A 22500-nucleotide genomic window follows, 5' to 3' on the forward strand; every position below is an offset into this window, starting at 1 on the left:
TATATATATATATATATATATATATATATATATATGTATGTTATTGTACCCACGAAACAAGTGCCAATGAACAATAACAACACTGCACTAGCCAAGGAGCCGTACCCATGATGTTTTGGCTGGCCTCATGGTGAGCGAAAACGCTCACCACACACACACACACACACACACACATATGTATATATATATATATATATATATATATATATATATATATATATATATATATATATATATATATATATATATATATATATATATATATGCAATAAGATCACAGTAAACAGGTGATTTCAAAATATGCAAAACAACCACTCTGAAAGAATAGAGAAATTCCAAGCGCTTTCGTGACTACTCACATTATCAATAATGTGAGTAGTCACGAAAGCGCTTGGAATTTCTCTATTCTTTCAGAGTGGTTGTTTTGCATATATATATATATATATATATATATATATATATATATATATATATATATATATATATATATATATATATATATATATATGGTGAGACATTTACCAAACTGCGTCAAGCCGAGATTAGATCCTGTGACACATTGTCCCGCCTCAAGATACAGAACAACGTTCTCATTGCCTTAACCACTTAACCAGCTATCCTTCAAAGATCATGCACCCAGCAGAGCTAAGTGTTGCTCGTGATCCGAGGACACTCGTGGTAGAGGTAAGCTCGAGGCTAATCTCAACCCCACCCCGTTTGAATTCCAGCCTCCACAAGTGAGGTTTCAGGGATGCATTTGTAGTACATATCGCTACGTTTTTGTCATAGATTACAATGCGAAATCTCATTCAGTTTCTCAGAGCTGGGGCACCTAACTGGGATACCGTGGGCATTACCCCCTCTGAACTGCAACGCTGAGTTGCTGGAATAGAAAACTAGCCGACTAGCTCCTTAATGAACTTAGATGCACTCTGTCCCTGTAGGCCAAGGGTCTCCAAGCCTATGGGAATAAAGAAATAATGATGGGCAAGTTCACCATATTTTTTAGACTTATGGGGCATCCTGAAGCTGGCCGCTGCCTCTCCTTCCTCCCTGGTGTATTGGAGAAAGATATTAGCCAATGTTGACGCACATGTGTAGTCCCGCAGCACCTGCTTGCGGTCTGTCCAGGCTTAATGGGTGATACCATCTCGACGCTTTTGTTTACCATCAGATCTGCATAGTTGGGGTGGCTCCCTTCTTGCTGGGCATCCGGCTGTTGTGAGGCTCCTCTTGATGATGTTGTTAACCTCTTCATGCCTTGCAATCTTTCTGTCGGATCTTCGGCAAACAAGACCATGGTATCCGAATCGGTCTGTTGATTCAATGCTGCAAATACACCTGTGTTCGGCGAGGATAGGGGAGGCAAGGCGAAGGACAACACCTATAAGAATGGTTTGTCCGTCGAGACGTGTGCCAAGGGAGGAGTTGGGAACAGCCTACAGGATGTTCCCTGCGCGTTGAGCTCTCACTGCTAGGAGACAGGCTCTCTCCTTCCCTGGTAAATTCTGAAGAATTCTCCGCTATTGGACTATCCCATTGTGACTGAATGTAGTTGTTGTGGGTAGCAGATCTGGTTTCAGATTATCCCAGAGCCTGGCTCCATCAGTGAACTTTTGGTGAACTCCAACATTGTCCCTAAGGTGTTCAAAGAGAATCGCTGCAATGCCACATATGAGGATGCCACATATGAGGATGCCACATATGAGGATACCACATATGAGGATAGAATAACAGATAGTGCAGTCTGTGAAGCCTTGTAGACACCAATACCTCCTAGTCTGACTGGATATGTAGCTTTGTCTCAAAATCACTCTATCACATTGCCAGAGGCGCACCGGCACCTCAACTCAGATACCCCTCCAAACTACAATATCCTAACTCGTCATTCAGCGTGCACACACACTGTATTTCCCTCCTCCAGGACTCAAGTTTGCTTAACTTGTGTCTCTAAATCCTTTCATGAATTTTGTCGTGCTCACATTCTAAGAGCATGTCAAGTTAAAAAGCAACTTGCCTCCCATCATTCCTATCAAATACTCTCACAAATGGTTGCTGGATGTCCAAGCCTCTCGCATAAAAAAAACTCATTTACCTGTTCATCCAACCTTACTAGGACGGCCCCTACCCCATATTCCCTCCACCAATGATTTATTAATACTCTAATTCATTCTATTTTACATCATCCCCCCTAAACATCCAAACCACCGCAACAAGGCCTCCTCAGCCCTCTGGATAATTCAGCGGTCCCCACATCTTCTAATCTCTAAACTACAAAATTTCTGTATAATATTCTCAGCACACATTGCCCTCAGACATGACACCTCCACTGCCTCCAGCTTCCTCCTCGAAGCAATGTTCAAAAGCCATACATCAAACCCAGATAAAAGCGTTAGTACTAGTAAACTCTCGATAAATAACGTTCTTTGTCTCCACAGATGCCTCAGTGCACCACTCACCTTTTCCCCGGCCGCCAACAAATTCACTTCTAAGTATCTGAACACATTCATTTCGTCCATATTCCCTCCCTCCCATCCGGTATCCTATCTTTCATTAACTATTTTTTTATTACTCTCATCTCCTTGCTCTTTTCTATGTTCTCTTCTGATTTCCTTCTTTGACATGCCCTCCTAAATTCGTTCACCAATCTTAAAACTTTTCAGATTTTCCCAAAAAAAGCACCATGTCATCTGAAAAAAAAAAGTGTGACAACTTCCATTTTGTATTATATTCTTTATTTTTCATTCCCTCACTTCGTTTGCAACCTCATCTACAAATATTTTAAACCATCATGGTTAGATCACGCATCCCTGCCTAAAGGCAAAAACACATTTACTGGTAAATAATCTCCTTCCCACAACCTGAGCCTCACTATCCTCAATAAAATCTAGGATAATTAATTAATTCGGATAATTAACATTGAAGTACAACACCTTCACAAAAAAAAATTTTGTCTCGGCAGCGAAGGTCGTTCGGAAACAGACACACATAAACACGTTGGGAAACGAACGATGCATTTAGAAGACGGGTTGTATCAGTACCATTACGTTCGGTGTGCATCTGAGTTACGACACTCACATCTCTTCGAAACCAGCGTCGCTACATTCCTTGTGCATCTGAATTACAACTCTCTCAGAATTGCAAATCACTCGACGATTCTCGTGTCGGATGACCTCGTACGTGTGTGTGTCCGCGTTTGTTTGTTTGTTTGTGTGTGTGTGTGTGTGTGTGTGTGTGTGTGTGTGTGTGTGTGTGTGTGTGTGTGTGTGTGTGTGTGTGTGTGTGTGTGTGTGTGTGTGTCTGATCTGTGTATCATCTCGTCAAAGCATTTTTTTTCACTTTGAACGCATGTCTGTTTATTCTTCACTGTGGCGTCCTGGGAAAGTGGGTAATGCATAGAGACTTAGAGCACAACGTATCACTCAAGAAAAGCTTCATCAAGACTTTTATCAAGAACTTCGTCATGAGCTTTAATAAGAGACTGTCATATTCACAAATAACCCGCGCATAGAAGAGAGGAACTTACGACGACGTTTCGGTCCGACTTCGTGACTTTGTAAATGGTCCAAGTCGGACCGAGACGTCGTCGTAAGCTCCTCTCTTCTGTGTGCGGGTTATTTGTGTATCGTTCCAGTCACGGTGCTGTGCTTTTTTTTTTGTTGTTATTTATAGACTATGTCTGCGTATCACTCTGCCTTCCTGTTGGCCCCTCGGAGTGCTGATGATGAAGAGGAAAAAGTGTCGCTAATGGCCCTATGGCTTGAGCCCAGCTATTTCAGCCCTGTGTCTTTAGCCCAGTGATTCGAGATCTGTTGCTTGAGCCTTGTGCTTCCTGCTGTCTCGCTTCAGCCCAGTGATTCCACGTGGCCGGATGACCAGGTGTCCCCAGTCATGCAAAGCACTAATCCATGTGACCTGCAGCGCTGGAAGATTCTCACTGAAGAAGCCAGATAGGAGTTCTATTGTACTGTCATCTTTCGTCTCGTGTCTTCTTGTCCTCGCCGTTGTCGCCGCATTGCTTCTTCTTGGTGGTTCCTGAGCCACTATGCCGCCCGTCTTGCCACACAGCCCCTGCTGGATAATGCAGCTTTAACTCCTTTCAGTGTCTTGCGTCCATAAGGGAAACGCAGGTATTGTGCTTTGTTACCACCGTGCAGGCGAGCGCGTGTCTGCGTGCGTGCATGCGTGCGGGTGCGCCCGCGTGCTTTTGGGTTCATTTTTTTCTTTGTATGTGTACTAATCTAGTTGTGTGGTTGTGGAGGGGCCCTATTCTGGCGTTGCCTCCTAGATACATACAATCGGTTTCACTCGCTCTCTGTTTCATGGGATTTTACCTAGGGTGTTTCATTCCACAATGTGATAAGTTAATTCTTTTCATTTCCTGACAACCCGTGTGTACTCACCTATATGTGGTTGCACGGGTCGATTCACAGCTCCTGGCCCTACCTCTTCGCTGGTAGTTCTAGGTCGTCTCTCTCCTGGCTTTAATAAGAGCCTTATCGTACATCTTCTTAAAGCTATGTACGGATTCCTCCTCTACTACTTCACTCTCCAGATTGTTCCACTTCCTATCATCCCTGTGACTCATTTGAATGCTTAATTTGAAGCTGTTCCTATTTCCTCTGTCTGAAACATTCTGCACCTGTTCACCTTGTCAATTCGTCTCAGAATTTTGTACTCCGTTATCATATTTCCCCTATCTCTTCTGTTCTCCAGTGTCATCAGGCTGAGCTCCCTTAAACATTCCTCATTGGACATACCCCTTAGCTTCGGGACTAGTCTTTTTGTAAACCTCTGCGCTTTCTCCAGTTTCTTGATATGCTTGACCATGGATGAGTTTCATACTGGTGTTGCATACTCCAATATGGGCCTGACGTACACTGTGCACAGTGTCGTGAATGTCTTGTTTTATAGATATAGAAAAAACTATTCATAGATTGCCAGACGCGCATTTGCTACAGCAGTTATTTGATTGATGCGCACCCAGGGGAACATGCTGGGTATGATGCTCACCTCAAGGTCCCTATCCTTAAGTGAAGCAGCCTTTGCTTTCCGGGTCTGTACTCCGCCTGCGGTCTTTGTCTTTCCCCAAGCTTCATAACTTTCCACTTGGTGTGGTTCAACTCCTGTAGCCCCTTGAGAGATCAGGCCAGCAGCCTGTTCAGATCCATTTATAGTCTCTCCTGGTCCTCGTCCGCTTGCATTCTCCTCATTAGTGTCACGTCGTCTGCGAACAGGGACACTTCTAACTCTATCCCTTCTGCCAGTCATTCACGTACACAAGAGAGAGCACCGACCCTAGGACTGATCCTCGTGGAACTCCACTAGTCATAGCCACCAATTCCGACACTTCGTCACGAGCCTTCTCTCGTTGTTTTGTTCTAGGCAGGTATGCCTTTATCCACGATAGAGCTTTTTCTGTTATTGCTGCATGCTCTACCTTTTGTACCAGTCCCTAGTGCGGTACTGTGTCAAAAAACTTTTTACAATCCAAAAAAAAAAATGTAATCTAGCCATCCTTTTCTCTCTCCTATTTCACTTCTGTTACCTTGTCGTAGATTTTCATTACGTTTGTGACAAAGGATTTTCCATTTTGAAGTGCTGGTTGTAATGTATAAACATACTCCTTTCTAGGTGCTCCATCGCACTTCTCCTGATAATCTTCTCATGTCAGTGACACTGGCATGTAGTTGAAAGCTACCTGCCTGTCTCTTTTCTTTAAAATTTACTGTCATCCATACCTCAGGTAGTTTCTCATATCGACTGACTTGTTGAAGATTTTTGGTAGCTGCACATACAGTGTCTCTACTTCCTCTCTCAGGATCCATAGCGAGGTATTATCTGGTCCCATCGCCATCGAGGTTTTCAGCTCATATAGCAATTTTATTACCTTCTCCCAGGTTGTCTGTAATATGTCCAACACTTGCTGGTGTACTTTACCGCTACGGTTTGCTAAAAGTCTTTCTGCCTCCTCTGATAATACCTCTGGACTAAATATGATCCTGAGGTCTTCACAGACTTTTTGGGCATTCCTTGTGAGTTTACACCTTTACTTCTTCAGTCTTATTACGTGATCTCTGACTATTCTTTTCCTCTTGATGTGGCTGCATAACAGCTTTAGGTCGGATTTGACTGCCAGTACTACGCCATTCTCAAATTGCCGCTGGGCCTCCCTCTATATCGATGAGTACTTATTTCTGGCTCTTCGGCTCAACTCCTTGTTTTTCTTACTTCTTTGCCTTCTATACTTTTTCCATGCTCTAAACGAACTTCTCTTCCTCCTCCCCGCGGAGCTCCGTGTGTGTGTGTGTGTGTGTGTGTGTGTGTGTGTGTGTGTGTGTGTGTGTGTGTGTGTGTGTGTGTACTCACCTAATTGTACTCACCTAATTGTGGTTGCAGGGGTCGAGACTCAGCTCCTGGCCCCGCCTCTTCACTGATCGCTACTGGATCCTCTCTCTCTCTGCTTCCTGAGCTTTGTCATACCTCTTCTTAAAACTATGTATGGTTCCTGCCTCCACTACTTCACTTGCTAGGCTATTCCACTTGCTGACAACTCTATGACTGAAGAAATACTTCCTAACGTCCCTGTGACTCGTCTGAGTCTTCAGCTTCCAGTTGTGACCCCTTGTCCCTGTGTCCCCTCTCTGGAACATCCTATCTCTGTCCACCTTGTCTATTCCCCGCATTATCTTGTATGTCGTTATCATGTCTCCCCTGACCCTTCTGTCCTCCAGTGTCGTCAGTCCGATTTCCCTTAACCTTTCCTCGTACGACATTCCCTTGAGCTCTGGGGACTAGCCTTGTTGCAAACCTTTGTACTTTCTCTAACTTCTTGACGTGCTTGACCAGGTGTGGGTTCCAGACTGGTGCTGCATACTCTAGTATGGGCCTAACATACACAGTGTACAGTGTCTTGAACACATTTGACTTTGCTCTCTCTATACCTCTGGATAAATCATGGCCTCACACTGCTCTTCCCATTGTTTCTATTGCTCCTGGAAACGAACTTCTCTTCCTCCTCCCCGCGGAGCTCCGTGTGTGTGTGTGTGTGTGTGTGTGTGTGTGTGTGTGTGTGTGTGTGTGTGTGTGTGTGTGTGTGTGTACTTACCTAATTGTGCTTGCAGGGGTCGAATCATAGCTCCTGGTCCTGCCTCTTCACTGCTCGCCACTAGGCCTACCCTCTCCCTGCTCCATGAGTTTTATCATACCTCTTCTTAAAGCTACGTATGGTACCTGCTTTCACTACCGCACTTTCCAGACTATTCCACTTCCTGACAACTCTATGGCTAAAAAAAGCTTCCTAACATCCCCGTGACTCACTTGAGTCTTCAAGTTCCATTTGTGACCCCATGTTGCTGTGTCCCATTTCTGGAACATCCTGTCTCTGTCTACATTGTAGATTCCTCTCAGCATTTTATAAGTCGTTATCTTGTTCCCATCTCCCCTGTCCGCCCAGTCCTCCAGTGTTGTCAGGTCGAGTTCCCTTAACCTCTCCTCGTAAGACATGTCCCTTAGCTCCGAGATTAGTTTCGTTGCAAACATATGCACTTTTTCTAGTTTTCTCACGTGCTTGGCCAGGTGTGGATTCCAAACTGGGGCTGCATACACCAATATGATCCTGACGTACATGGTGTATAGGGTACGGAACGATTCCTTATTCCAATATGGTCCTGATATATACGATGTACAGAGTCCGGAACGACTCCTTACTGAGATGCCGGAATGCTATTCCTAGGTTCGCTAGACGCCCATATGATGCAGCAGTTATTTGGCTGATGTGCTCCTCAGATGTGCTCGGTATTATACACACTCCAAGATCATTTTCTTTGAGCTAGGTTTGTGGTCTTTGGCTCCCTAGACTGTATTATGTCTGCAGTCTCCTTTGCCCTTCCCCGATCTTCATATCTTTACACTTAAACTCCAGGAGCAAGTTGCTGGACCAGGCCTGCAGTCTGTCCAGTTCCCTCTGTAGTCTTGCCTTGTCCTTCTTCGACTGAATTCTCCTCATAAACTTTACACCGTCTGCAAACAGGGACACTTCTGTCTATGTTCCTTCTGCCATGTCGTTCACACATACCGGAAACAGAACTGGTCCTAGAACTTTCCCCTGTGGAACCCCGCTCGTCACAGGAGCCTACTGACACCTTATCACGTACCATGATTCGCTGATGCCTTCTCGTCAGGTATTCTCTGATAAATTACAGTGCCTTTCTTGTTATACCTGCCTGGTCCTCAAGTTTTTGCACTAATCTCTTGTGAGGAACTGTTTCAAAAGCCTCTTCTCTCTCTCTCTCTCTCTCTCTCTCTCTCTCTCTCTCTCTCTCTCTCTCTCTCTCTCTCTCTCTCTCTCTCTCTCTCTCTCTCTCTCTCTCTCTCTCTTCTTTTACTGCTGTCACCTTGTCATAGAACCCTAGAAGGCTCGTGACACAGGAATCTTTGCATACATGTCAGTGACGATGCTCTGTAGTTCAGTGCTGCGTGTCTGTCTGCATTTTTTAAAAACTTGAGACTACATTTGCTGTCTTCCATACCTCTGGTAGTCGCCTTGTTTCGATGGATATGTTGAAGATTGTTGATAGTGGTACACAGAGTGCCTCTGCTCCATCTCTCAGGACCCAGAGAGGGATGTTATCCGGTCCCATCGCCTTTGAGATATCTAGTTCTCCTAGCAGCCCTTTCACATTCCATTCACAAGTCCTACCTATTCATGCCAAATAGGTAAAACTTGCGATTTTGGCTTAAATAGCAACGCTCTTCTTGCCGAATAAGGCAAGCGAAAATTTGTGTATGCAATAATTTCACAAAAATCATTCTGAACTTAACGAAATAAAATATATTTCATTGTTTGTTTATAAGTAAATTACTGTAAGCTTATCTAAAATATATTTCGCTGGATTAGGCTATATTAAATTGCGCTTGTTAAAATAAGGTTAGGTAAGTTTTCTATGGTTCATTTGGTTCAAAATTAGGAATTTTTACATTAACATAAATGAAAAAAAAAATATATCATTAAACGAATAGCAGAAAATTTTAAAAGAGTTTTTGCTAATTGACCAATTCAACCTATTCGGCACGACACACACACACACACACACACACACACACACATATATGCGAGAACCGGATGACGCTTTAAACCACAGGACCACCCAACCCTTCTCTGTCAGGCGTTCGGGGACAATGTTCTTGACTAATCCACTCGAAGCCAAACACGTGGACAGAAATGTAGGGTTTGGTGGTCCTGTGGTTTAAAGCGTCATGTGGTTCTCGTTTACCATGAGGCAGGCCAGTACAACATGGGTTCGAATCCTTGGCTAGCGCAGTGTTGTTATTGATCAATACCACTCGTTCGTGGTTATAATAATATAATATAGGGAGGTACCACCTCTGGAACTGTCCTGGGGACCCTCATCCTTAGAGATAAGAGATGAGAATAAACTTGCTTCAGGGAAAATTCAAGGTTCTCCCTGAAACTACTTGAAAATTGATGCAACATTCCCCCGATGAAAAGCAAGGGCGCCACGAGTACATTGAGAGACAAGACAATAAGAGTCAGGGGCCGAAGACTGTTCAACTGCGTCCCAGCATACATAAGGAGGATTACCAATAGATCCCTGGCTGTCTTCAAGAAGACGCTGGACAGGTGCCTAAAGTCAGTACCTGACCAACCGCGCTGTGGTTCGTACGTCAATTTGCGTGCTGCCGGGAGTAACAGCCTGGTTGATCAAACCCTGATCCACCATGAGGCCTGGTCTCAGACAGAGCTGCGGGGGCGATGACCCACTAAACTCTCTCCAGGTAAACTTCTACTACCCGTATATTGTATATATACTTTATTTAAAAGCAAAATACATTGACGAAATGCATTCACAAAAATAAAATTAGGAGTAAAACTACATGGATAACAATTCAGAGCTACATCTCGAATACTTCGTCCAGCTCCCCCGGTGGAGGGCAGCGAGTCCAGAATGCTGCAGGAATTTCCCCTCTGGATAGCAACACTGAGACTCTGAAAGGGGAAGCTGGCCGCTCTGTGATCCTTGGTTTCTGTGATGAGTTTTTAACCCAGCTATAGAGCACACTTACCCCATGCTCCAAGGGTCTTCGACCCTATTAGTATGAAGTTATAGCACATTTGCGGGTCTTCTGGGTCTCCTTGTGGCCAGCAGCTCCACCTCCCTCAGCTACGGAGTATGGGAAGTAGGTGTCTGCCAATGTGGAGGCACAGGTGTAGTCCCAGGAAATCTGCTTTCCATCCTTCCAGGGTAGAACAGTGGCTCCATCAGGACGTTTTTGACTTCCGTCAGACCTCTCCACTTGGGGTTCCCGGTGGGCTGGACAACGGGCTGTGGAGAGGCTTCTCTTTATGATGTCGTTGACCTCCTCATGTCTGGCATACTTCAATTCTGATGTGTGACACACGAGACCATGAAGTCCGAATTGATCAGCCGTCGCCCTGCCGTAAATACACATTTATTCTGTGAGGATGGGGGCGGCTAGGTGAAGAGCAAAACCAATTCGAATGGCCTGTGGGTCGAGTCAAGTGCCAAGGGAGGAATTGGGAACAGCTAGAAGGAAATCGCCTGAGTGAGGTGCCTTCACTGCTAGGAGACGAGCTTTGTCCCTTCCTGAAGCACTGGTGAGCATTGTGTTGGCGATTATTTCCATGATCGGTTTGTCCCAGTGGGACTGTGTGCTCTTTGGGAGGAGATAGTCTACTGGAGGAGTCTGCTAGGGTGTCCCACTGAATGGCTGCTTCATTGAATCTGTAGTCCTGAGCTTCTACCACGTCTCTCAGGCGTTCAGGGACAATGTTCTTGAATAATCCACTCGAAGCCAAACACGTGGACAGAAATGCAGATAAAGCTACCCGCGTTGCTTTGCGCACTCCTATACCTTCCAGTCACACTGGGAGGGTTGCCTGATCCCATTGCCTATCCTCTACTGACAGATTCAGAAGTGTTATAAGCAGAGCAGAGTATGTGGAGAGTAAAAGGAAGGTGAAGAGAGTGGTGAGAGAGTGTGAAAGGAGAGCAGATGATAGAGTGGGAGAGGCACTTCAAGAAATTTTGATGAAAATAAGAAAAAAAAATTGGAGTTAGATAAACAAGTTAAGAAAGCCTAGAGAACGAATGGATTTGTCAGTTAAAAACAGAGTAGGGGAGTTAGTAGATGGGGAGATAGAGGTATTGGCTAGATGTCGGGAATATTTTGAGGAACTTTTAAATGTCGACGAAGAAAGGGAGACGGTAATTTCATGGACTGCCAAGGAAGGTATACCATCTTTCAGGAGTGAAGAAGAGCAGGATGTGAGTGTGGGGGAGGTGCGTGAGGCATTACGTAGAATGAAAAGAGGTAATGCAGCTGGAACTGACGGGATCATGACAGAAATGTTACAAGCAAGGGAAGATATAGTGTTAAGTGGTTGGTATTTTTGCTTAATAAATGTATGAAAGAAGGGAAGGTACCTAGGGATTGGCAGAGAGCATGTATAATTCCTTTATATAAAGGGAAGGGGCAAAGGGGATTGTAAAAATTATATAGGAATAAGTTTACTGAGTATAAGAGGAAAAGTGTATGGTAGGGTTATTATTCAAAGAATTAGAGGTAAGACAGAATGTAAGACTGCGGGTGAGCAAGGAGGTTTTAGAGTGGGTAGGGGATGTGTAGATCAAGTGTTTACATTGAAGCATATATGTGAACAGTATTTAGATAAAGGTAGGGAAATTTTCATTGCATTTATGGATTTAGAAAAGGCAAATGATAGAGTGGATAGGGGAGCAATGTGGCAGATGTTACAAGTTTATGGAATAGGTGGTAAGTTACTAAATGCTGTAAAGAGTTTTTATGAGGATAGTGAGGCTCAGGTTAGGGTGTGTAGAAGAGAGGGAGACTACTTCCCGGTAAAAGTAGGTCTTAGACAGGGATGTGTAATGTCACCATGGTTGTTTAATATATTTGTAGATGGGGTTATTAAAGAAGTAAATGCTAGGGTGCTGGGGAGAGGGGTGGGATTAAATTATGGGGAATCAAATACAAAATGGGAAGTGACACAGTTACTTTTTGCTGATGATACTGTGCTTATTGGAGATTCTAAAGAAAAGTTGCAAAGGTTAGTGGACGAGTTTGGGAGAGTATGTAAAGGTAGAAAGATGAAAGTGAACATAGAAAAGAGTAAGGTGATGAGGGTATCAAATGATATAGATAAAGAAAAATTGGATATCAGATTGGAGAGGAGGAGTATGGAAGAAGTGAATGTTTTCAGATATTTGGGAGTTGACTTATCAGCGGATGGATTTATGAAGAATGAGGTTAACCATAGAACTGATGAACGTAAAAAGGTGAGTGGTGCATTGAGGTATATGTAGAGACAAAAAACGTTATCTATGGAGGCAAAGAAAGGAATGTATGAAAGTAAAGTGGTACCAACACTCTTATATGTGTGTGAAGCTTGGGTTGTAAATGCAGCAGCGAGGAGGCAGTTGGAGGCGGTGGAGATGTCCAGTCTAAGGGCAAAGTGTGGTGTAAATATTATGCAGAGAATTCGGAGTGTGGAAATTAGGAGGTGTGTAGTTAATAAAAGTATTGGTCAGAGGGCTGAAGAGGATTTGAGGTTGTTTGGTCATTTAGAGAGAATGGATCAAAGTAGAATGACATGGAGAGCATTTGAATCTGTAGGAGAAGGAAGGTGGGGTAGGAGTCGTCCTTGAAAAGGTTGGAAGGAGGGGGTAAAGGAGGTTTTGTGAGCGAGGGGCTTGGACTTCCAGCAAGCATGCGTGAGCGTGTTAGACAGGAGTGAATGGAGACGGATGGTTTTTGAGACCTGACGAGCTGTTGGAGTGTGAGCAGGGTAATATTTAGTGAAGGGATTCAGGGAAACCGGTTATTTTATATAGCCGGACATGAGTCCTGGAAATGAGAAGTACAATGCCTGTACTTTAAAGGAGGGGTTTGGGATATTGGCAGTTTGGAGGGAAATGTTGTATATCTTTATACGTATATGCTTCTAAACTATTGTGTTCTTGACACCTCTGCAAAAACAGTGATTTTGTATGAATGAGGTGAAAGTGTTGAATAATGATGAAAGTATTTTATGTATATATATATATATATATATATATATATATATATATATATATATATATATATATATATATATGTGTGTGTGTGTGTGTGTGTGTGTGAGTGCGTGTGTGTGTGTTTGTATGTGTGGGTATGTGTGTGTGTGCGTGTGTGTGTGTGTGTGTGTGTGTGTGTGTGTGTGTGTATGTGTGAGTGTATGTGTGTGTGTGTATGTGTGTGTGTATGTGTGGTGTGTGTGTGTATGTATGTATGTGTGTGTGTGTGTGTGTGTGTGTGTGTGTGTGTGTGTGTGTGTGTGTGTGTGTGTGCGTGTGCTTGAGTTTGGGTGTAAGTTTGTGACGCAGGAGAAGTGTGGTGGAGAACTTTCTACGTGGTCCACCACTCTTCTGTACATATCAGTGACTCTGGTTTGTAGTTTAATGCTTCGTGTACGTCTTTTTTTTTAATTGGATCTACATTTGCTGTCTTTCATCCCTCGTGTAGTCGACAGATTTGTTGAAGATTGTTGTTAGTGGTACACATAGCGCCTCTGCTCCCTCCTTCAGGAACAATTCAGAGATATTATCCGGCCCCATCGTCTTAGAGGTATCTAACTCGTTTTGCAGCCACTTCACTTTTTCCTCGGTTGCATGTACTGTGTCAAAGAGTTGATGGTGTTCTCCTCCTCTCCGTCTTTCTGGAGTCCCTTCTATCTCCTCTGTGAACACTTCTTTGAATCTCGTGTTAAGTTCCTCACATACATCGTGGTCGTCTCTTTTGATCTCTCCTCCTTCCTTCCTCATCCTGATTACCTGGCCCTTTACTGTTGCTTTCCTCCTAATGTGTTTGTACAACAGCTTCGGGTAAGATTTGGCTTTCGCTGCTATGTCATTTTCGTATTGTCGTTGGAAATATTCATTTCCGGCTCTACGGCTGCTTTCGTTATTCTCCTGGGTCCCTTGCCTTCTATACTTCTTCCATTCTCAAGCACACTTGGTTTTGGCCTCTCTACACCTTTGGGTAAACCAAGTGCTCATCCTGGCTTTCTCTTTATTTCTGTTACCCTTGCATACCAAGCTCTCTTTATCGTCCTTGCATATTGTTGTCACATATTCCATCATCTCGTTTGCTGACTTCCCTGCTAGTTCTCTCTCCCACTGAACTCCGTGTATGTGTGTGTGTGTGTGTGTGTGTGTGTGTGTGTGTGTGTGTGTGTGTGTGTGTGTGTGTGTGTGTGTGTGTGTGTGTGTGTGTGTGTGTGTGTGTGTGTGTGTGTGTGTGTGTGTGTGTGTGTGTGTGTGTGTGTATGTGTATGTGTGCAGAACAAGCCACTCTGTGCATCATTGCAAGCCTAACAACAGATAGTAGGAGGAAAATCTCTCTGAGGCAAGGCAGTAACTTGTTCTGCATTGTTAAGATCGTCTGTTTGTGGGAATCGATTCCCCAATTCGTGAGAATCCCGCCAAAATTCCGAGACGCCTTAATCCACTCAACCATCAATGTTTCAAACATCAGGTGCCGAGTACCACTGGACAGACACCCTTGATGCGAGCACACACGAGGCCATGGATGCTACAAGACTAACTTCATTCTCCTCCCATTTGGAATACAAAATACAAATATTAATGTATCCATGAACAAGTGGTTTTAAGTAATTAACAGTCATATGTGCCTTTCCTTAGGTAATTATTCAAAAGCTTAACTTTCTTTTACTGAAGGTACCTCCAAAAAATTTCTAATTAAAAAATTCATGAAATATATTTGCTCGTCTAGCACACATTTCGGTGGTCAGTTCGCTTTGTTTGAAAACGCAATTATGAGTTTATTAAAAAGAATTTAAAAAGTATTTATGTGCATTTTCCACCATGCTTTTTTAATATAGGGTTACAAAGGTTTGCGGTGTGAGTGCAGGTAATATTTTAGACTCTTCCCTGCGGGTAATGGAGTTATTGTTCAGGTCACCCTGGGTTAGGCGAAAACCTAGCCTAGTTTTTCCTTACATACCATTATAATGCCGCTTCTGGATAAGGAATTCCCATTTTAGGTCATTTAAAAAACTTCGTGTAGCTTTCGGAACTTTGTTAGTTGGTCTCACATATGGTTGTGTCAGCTATGATATATATTACTGATATACTTTTACACAAGCAACTCGCACATAAGAGAAAAAAACTTCATGAAGACGTTAAAGCCCAATGAGCGAGTTATTTGTGTATTGTTGCAGTCACGGTACTGTGCAAGCTATCTCATAGTTCGGATATGAAAGAATAATATGAACATATATGAAGAATTTAAATCGGGTGTATGGAAAAGATGGCCAGCTAGAAGGCAGGTGGTAAACATGAATGATTAAATGTGGAATATAACGGTCATAATTCAAGAACTGTGAAGTCTGCGGTGAAAGTTATGTGTAAAAGTGGGTAGCAGCGTTTCTCCCACACACACTCACACACACACACACACACACACACACACACACACACACACACACACACACACACACACACACACACACACACACACACACACACACACACACACACAAACACACGAACACACACACACACACACACACACACACACATGTTAGGAAGTATTTTTTCAGTAACAGAGTAGTCAGTAAGTGGAATAGTTTGGGAAGCGATGTAGTGGAGGCAGGATCCATACATAGCTTTAATTAAGCAGAGGTATGATAAAGCTCACGGCTCAGGGAGAGTGACCTAGTAGCGACCAATGAAGAGGCGGGGCCAGGAGCTTGGACTCGACTCCTGCAACCTCAACTGGTGAGTACAAGTAGGTGAGTATACACACACACACACACACACATACACACACACACACACACACACACACACACACACACACACACACACACACACACATACACACACACGCACACACACGCACACGCACAGGAGCTGAGTCTCGACCCCTGCAACCACAATTAGGTGAGTACACACTCACACACACACACACACACACACACACACACACACACACACACACACACACACACACACAAACCAGTGGAGAAGGACACATGAATGGCAGGACGAATGAAGCCAAACTACAAGAAAGGGGACTACACAGGCATGAAGAATTTCCTGTACAGGGTTGGGTGGGACAGAGAACTGGCATTTGTGACAACAATATACAAGGAAGCTGAGGAGAGGTTGTACCCAAGGGCAACAAAAATAACGAGAAAGCCAGGATGAGTCCTTGGTTCACCCAAAAGTGTACTGAGGCCAAAAGCAAGTGTGCTAGAGAATAGAAGAAGTATAGAAGGCAAAGGACCCAGGAGAATATGGAGAGAAGACGCAGAGCCAGAAATGAATATGCACAGGTAAGAATGGAGGCCCAACGACAATACGAAAATAACACAGCAGCAAAAGCCAAATCTGACCCATAGCTGTTGTACAGCCACATCAGGAGTAAAACAAGATAAGGAAGAGGTAATCTGGCTGAGGAAGGAAGGAGGGAAGATCACAAGAAACGGCCGCAAAATATGTGAGCAGCTCAACTTGAGATTCAAAGAAGTGTCCACAGAGGAGACAGAAAGGACTCCTGAAAGACGGAGAGGCGGGGTACACCATCAAGAGCTGGACACAATTCATACAACCGAGAAAGAAATGAAGGGGTTGCTACGCGAGCTAGATACTTCAAAGGCGTTGGGGCCAGATAACATCTCTCCATAGGTCCTGAGAGAGGGAGCAGAGGCGCTATGCGTACTACTAACACCAATCTTCACATCTGTCGAAACAGGGACGACTACCTGAGGTATGGAAGACAACAAATGTAGTCCCAATTTTTAAAAAAGGAGACAGACACGAAGTATTAAACTACAGACCATTGTCACTGGCATGTATAGTATGCAAAGTGATGGAGAATATTATCAGGGAAGAGTGACAGAGCACCTAGTAAGGAAGGAGCTTATCAAGGACAGCCAGCACGGCTTCAGGGACTGGAAATCCTGTGTCACAAACCTACTGGAGTTCTATGACAGGGTGAGAGCAGTAAAACAAGAGAGAAAAGGGTGGGTAAGTTACATTTTCTTGGACTGTAAGAAGACGTTTGACACAGTTCCTCAGAAGAGAGTAGTGCAAAAGCTGGAGAATCAGGCAGGGATAACAGGGAAGGCACTGCAATGGATCAAGGAATACCTGTCAGGAAGACAACAGCGAGTCATGGACTTGGGGAGGTGTCAGAGTGGGCGCCTTTAATGAGTTGGGTACCACATGGGTCAGTCCTAGGACCGGTGTTGTTTCTGGTATTTTTGAACGACATGACGGAAGGAATAGACTCCAAAGTGTCCCTGTTTGCAGATGTGAAGTTGATCAGAAAAAATCAATAGGACGAGGACCAGACACAACTACAAAGGAATCTGGATAGGCTGCGGTCCCGGTCCAGCAACTGCCTCCTGGAGTTCAACCCCACCAAGTGCAAAGTCATGAAGATTGAGGAAAGGCAAAGAAGACCTCAGACGGAGTACACTCTAGAGGGCCAGAGACTACAAACCTTGCTCAAGGAAAAAGATCTTGGGGTGAGTATAACACCGGGAACATCAGTTTCCTGAGGAGCACATCAAACAAATAACTGCTGCAGCATATGGGCGCCTATTAAGCCTAAGAACAGCATTCCGACATCTTAATAAGTAATCGTTCAGGATCCTGTACATTGTGTACGTTAGGTGCGTATTGGAGTACGCAGCACCAGTTTGTAACCTACACCTAGCCAAGCACGTAAGGAAACTAGAGAAAGTGCAAAGGTTTGCAACAAGACTAGTCCCGGAGCTAAGTGGTATGTCCTACAAGGAGAGGTTAAGGGAAATCGACCTGACGACACTGTAGGGCAGGAGAGATAAGGAGGATTTCGACAAGGTGGACAGAGACAGGATGTTCCAGAGATGGGACACAGAAACAAAGGGACACAGTTGGAAGTTGAAGACTCATATGAATCACAGGGATGTTAGGAAGTATTTCTTCAGCCACAGAGTTGTCAGGAAGTGGAACTGCCTGTAAAGTGATTTAGTTGAGGCAGGGTCCATACATAGCTTTAAGGAGGCATATGATAAAGCTCATTGAGCAGGAAGAGTGACCTAGTAACAACTAGTGAAAAATCGGGGCTAGGAGCTGTGACTCGACCCTTGCAACCACAACTAGGTGAGTACAACTAGGTGAGTACACACACACACACACACACACACACACACACACACTCACATACAAACAAGGCAGAATCAGCTCGAAATCGGATCGTGCAGGAGAAAGCGCATCTAAGGGACAAACTGAAGTATTGGAGAGTGCACCTCGACTGGACAGAACACAAGAAGAAAGATACTGAAAGAAAGGGTGCAACATCGCAAAGAGGAATGGGAGGCAAGGAAGGAGGGGGGACAGGAGAAACCAAACCCAGATGAAAGAGCAAACACAGCCTCCTCCAGTACCACTCAAAAAAGGAATCCAACCATGGCTACCCTAATGCAATTAAACAACCTAATCCAAAACCCACACACTGTACCCTCTACCCCCATCCCCCTCACCACAAACCCCACCCCATAGTAACCAACAGTAACCCACATACTGTACCCTTTACCCCCATCCCCTTCACCACAAACTCCACCCCCAATGTTATCCCCTGGATCACAGTTATAGTAAAGAAGTTGAAGGTTTGGTACACGAATGCAGATGGAATAACGAATAAATGTGAGGAGTGTCATGAAAGAATCAAGGAGATGTCCCCAGACATCATAGCAGTCACAGAAACAAAACTCACTGGGACAATAACAGATGCAATCTTCCCATCAGGATATCAGATCCTGAGAAAGAATAGAAGGAGCAGAGGGGGAAGAGGGGTTGCACTGCTCATTAAAAACCGAGGGGGATATCAGGAAATGGAAGGAATGCACGAGACTGGAGAAAGGGATTACATAGAAGGTTCAATTCAGTCAGGGGAACATAAGGTAATCATTGTAGTGATGTACAACTTGCCACAGAACTGCAGGAGGCCAAGAGAGGAATATGATGAGAGCAACAGAACAATGGTGGATACACTAGCTGAGGTGGCAAGAACAGCTCACTCGAGTAGAGGAAAGTTACTGGTTATGGGCGACTTCAACCACAGGGAAATTGATTGGGAAAACCTGGACTCACATGGGAGTCCCGAAACATAGAGAGCCAAGATGATGAATGTGGTACTGGAAAACCTCATGCACCAACATGTTAGGGACACTACAAGAGCGAGAGGGAAGGATGAACCAGCAAGACTGGACCTTGTGTCCACCTTGAGTAGCTCAGACATTGAGGACATCACATACGAAAGGCCCCTTGGAGTTAGTGACCATGTAGTTCTGAGCTTTGAATACATCGTAGAGCTACAAGTGGAGATGGTAACAGGAGTAGAAAGGAAAAAGCCAAACTATAAAAAGGAGGACTACACAGGTATGAGGACGTTCCTGCAATAGGTTCAGTGGGAAAGAGAGTTGGTAGGAAAATCAGTAAACGAAGTGATAGACTACGTAGCAACAAAATGCAAGGAGGCAGAGGAAGGGTTTGTTCCCAAGGGTAACACAAATAATGGGAAGACCAGAATGAGCCCTTGGTTTACCCGAAGATGTAGGGAGGCAAAAACTAAGTGTGCTAGAGAATGGAAAAAGTACAGAAGGCAAAGGACCCAAGAAAATAAAGAGATTAGTCGACGAGCCAGAAACGCATATGCACAGATAAGGAGGGAGGCCCAGCGACAGTACGAAAACGACATAGCAACGAAAGTCAAATCTGACCCGAAACTGTTATATAGCCACATCAGGAGGAAGACAAAAGTCAAGGACCAGGTAATCTGGCTGAGGAAAGAAGGAGAGGAGCTCACAAGAAACGACCAAGAAGTATATGAGGAGCACAACAAGAGATTTAAGGAAGTATTTACAGTGGAGGAAGAAGGGACACTGGGAAGTCAAAACAGTGGGTCCTTAGAGAGGGAGCAGAGACACTGTGTGTGTCACTAACCACAATCTTCAACACATCCCTTGAAACTGGGCAACTACCTGAGGTTTGGAATGTATATATATATATATATATATATATATATATATATATATATATATATATATATATATATATATATATATATATATATATGTTGTGCCGAATATGTAAAACTGATCAATTAGCAAGAACTCATTTAAAATTAAGTCCTTTCTAAAATTTTCTCTTATACGTTTAAAGATATATTTTTTTCATTAATGTTGATCTAAAAATTTATAATTTTGCACCAAAAGGAACTTAGAAAACTTATCTAACCTTATCATAACAAGAATAATTTATTTTACCCTAACCCAACTAAATATATTTTAGATTTGTTTACAATAATTTAATACTAAACAAACACAGTGAAATATATTTTTTTCGTTAGGTTCAGAATGATTTTGGCGAAATTATTGCATACACAAATTTTCACTTGTTCTACATGGCAAGATGAGCGTTGCTATTTAAGCCAAGATCGCAAGTTCTGCCTATTCGGCACGACATATATATATATATATATATATATATATATATATATATATATATATATATATATATATATATATATACATATATATATATATATATATATATATATATATATATATATATATATATATATATATATAATATATATATATATATATATATATATATATATATATGTATATATATATATATATATATATATATATATATATATATATATATATATATATATATATATATATATATATTATATAAATATATATATATATATATATATATATATATATATATATATATATATATATATATATATATATGCATATATATATAATATATATATATATATATGTATATATATATATATATATATATATATATATATATATATATATATGTATATATTATATAAATATATATATATATATATATATATATATATATATATATATATATATATATATATATATATATATATGCATATATATATATATATATATATATATATATATATATATATATATATATATATATATATATTTATATATATATATATATATATATATATATATATATATATATATATATATATATATATATATATATATATATATATATATGTTAGGTGAGGACACACACATCCACACACACACACACACATCTTAATGAGACGACATTCTGGACCATGTACACTGTGTACATTAGGCTTATTCTAGAGTATGCAGAGCCAGTTTGGAACTCTCACCTAGCCAAGCATGTAAGGAAACTAAAGAAAGTGCAAGGGTTTACAACAAGACTAGCCCAGGAGCTAAGGGGTATGTCCTACGAGGAGAGGTTAAGGGAAGACACTGGAAGACAGGAGAGATAGGGGGTGCATGATAACAACATATAAAATATTGAGAGGAATAGACAAGGTCGACAGAAACAGGATGTTCCAGAGATGGGATACAGCAACATGGGGGTCACAGTTGGAAATTGAAGACTCAGATAAACCACAGGGATGTCAGCATTATTTCGTCAGTCACAGAGCTGTCAGGAAGTGAAATAGTGTGGGAAGTGATGTAGTGGAGGCAGGATCTATACATAGCTTTAAGGAGAGGTATGATAAAGTTCGCAGAGCGGATAGAGTTACTGAATAGCCGCCAGTGGAGTGGCGGGGCGAGGAGCTGAGACTCGACCCCTGCAATCACAACTTGGTACGCACAACTAGGTGAGCGCACACACACACACACACACACACACACACACACACACACACACACACACACACACACACACACACACACATATATATATACATATATATATATATATATATATATATATATTATATATATATATATATATATGTATATGTAGAGAGAGAGATACATAGATAGATAGATAGAAAAAACAATATTTATATACTTTTTTCATTGTTTCAGGATGTCTACCTGGCTACCATGAGCGGAGACTTCTCAACGACCTGTTGAGGGACTACAACAAGCTGGAACGACCCACCGCCAACGAGTCGTCTGCCATTGTTGTCAAGCTGGGCCTCACACTACAGCAGATTATTAACGTGGTGAGTGTATATTATTATTATTATTATTATTATTATTATTATTATTATTATTATTATCGCTGTTGTTGCTGTTATTGTTGTTGTTTATTGTTCTCTGGAGTTGCAGATGAGTTCCAGCACTCATGACCACGCATCATACAACCTCGTGTTCACAGACATGAGCTGAGGAGAATTTATATGTATTCTCACTTTCATGGCTTACGTTGCTTGAGTAGGTAAAAGTGACGCTTTCCTGCGTGAGCAGAGGTTAGTAGGCAGTGAGCCAGGGAAATATCGCTAGTTAGTGAGAGAGGGGATGTTGCCAGGCAAGGAGCATGGGAATGTTGCTAGGGGGTGAGCGAGGGGATGGTGATACGTAATGAGCGAGGGGCT

The 22500-nt window shown here is 42.5% G+C and overlaps 1 protein-coding gene across 1 annotated transcript in view; it reads left to right on the forward strand.

Moving 5' to 3' along the window:
• LOC128706526 (neuronal acetylcholine receptor subunit alpha-7-like) overlaps positions 1-22500 on the forward strand; it is a 1070503-nt gene that overhangs the window by 364541 nt on the left and 683462 nt on the right. The window contains exon 2 of the mRNA XM_070087766.1: positions 21989-22128. Coding sequence (XP_069943867.1) covers positions 21989-22128 — 140 coding nt within the window. The remainder of the gene's footprint in view (positions 1-21988; positions 22129-22500) is intronic.

The sequence above is a fragment of the Cherax quadricarinatus genome, chromosome 2, assembly GCF_038502225.1.
Source record: "Cherax quadricarinatus isolate ZL_2023a chromosome 2, ASM3850222v1, whole genome shotgun sequence".
NCBI lineage: Eukaryota > Metazoa > Arthropoda > Malacostraca > Decapoda > Parastacidae > Cherax > Cherax quadricarinatus.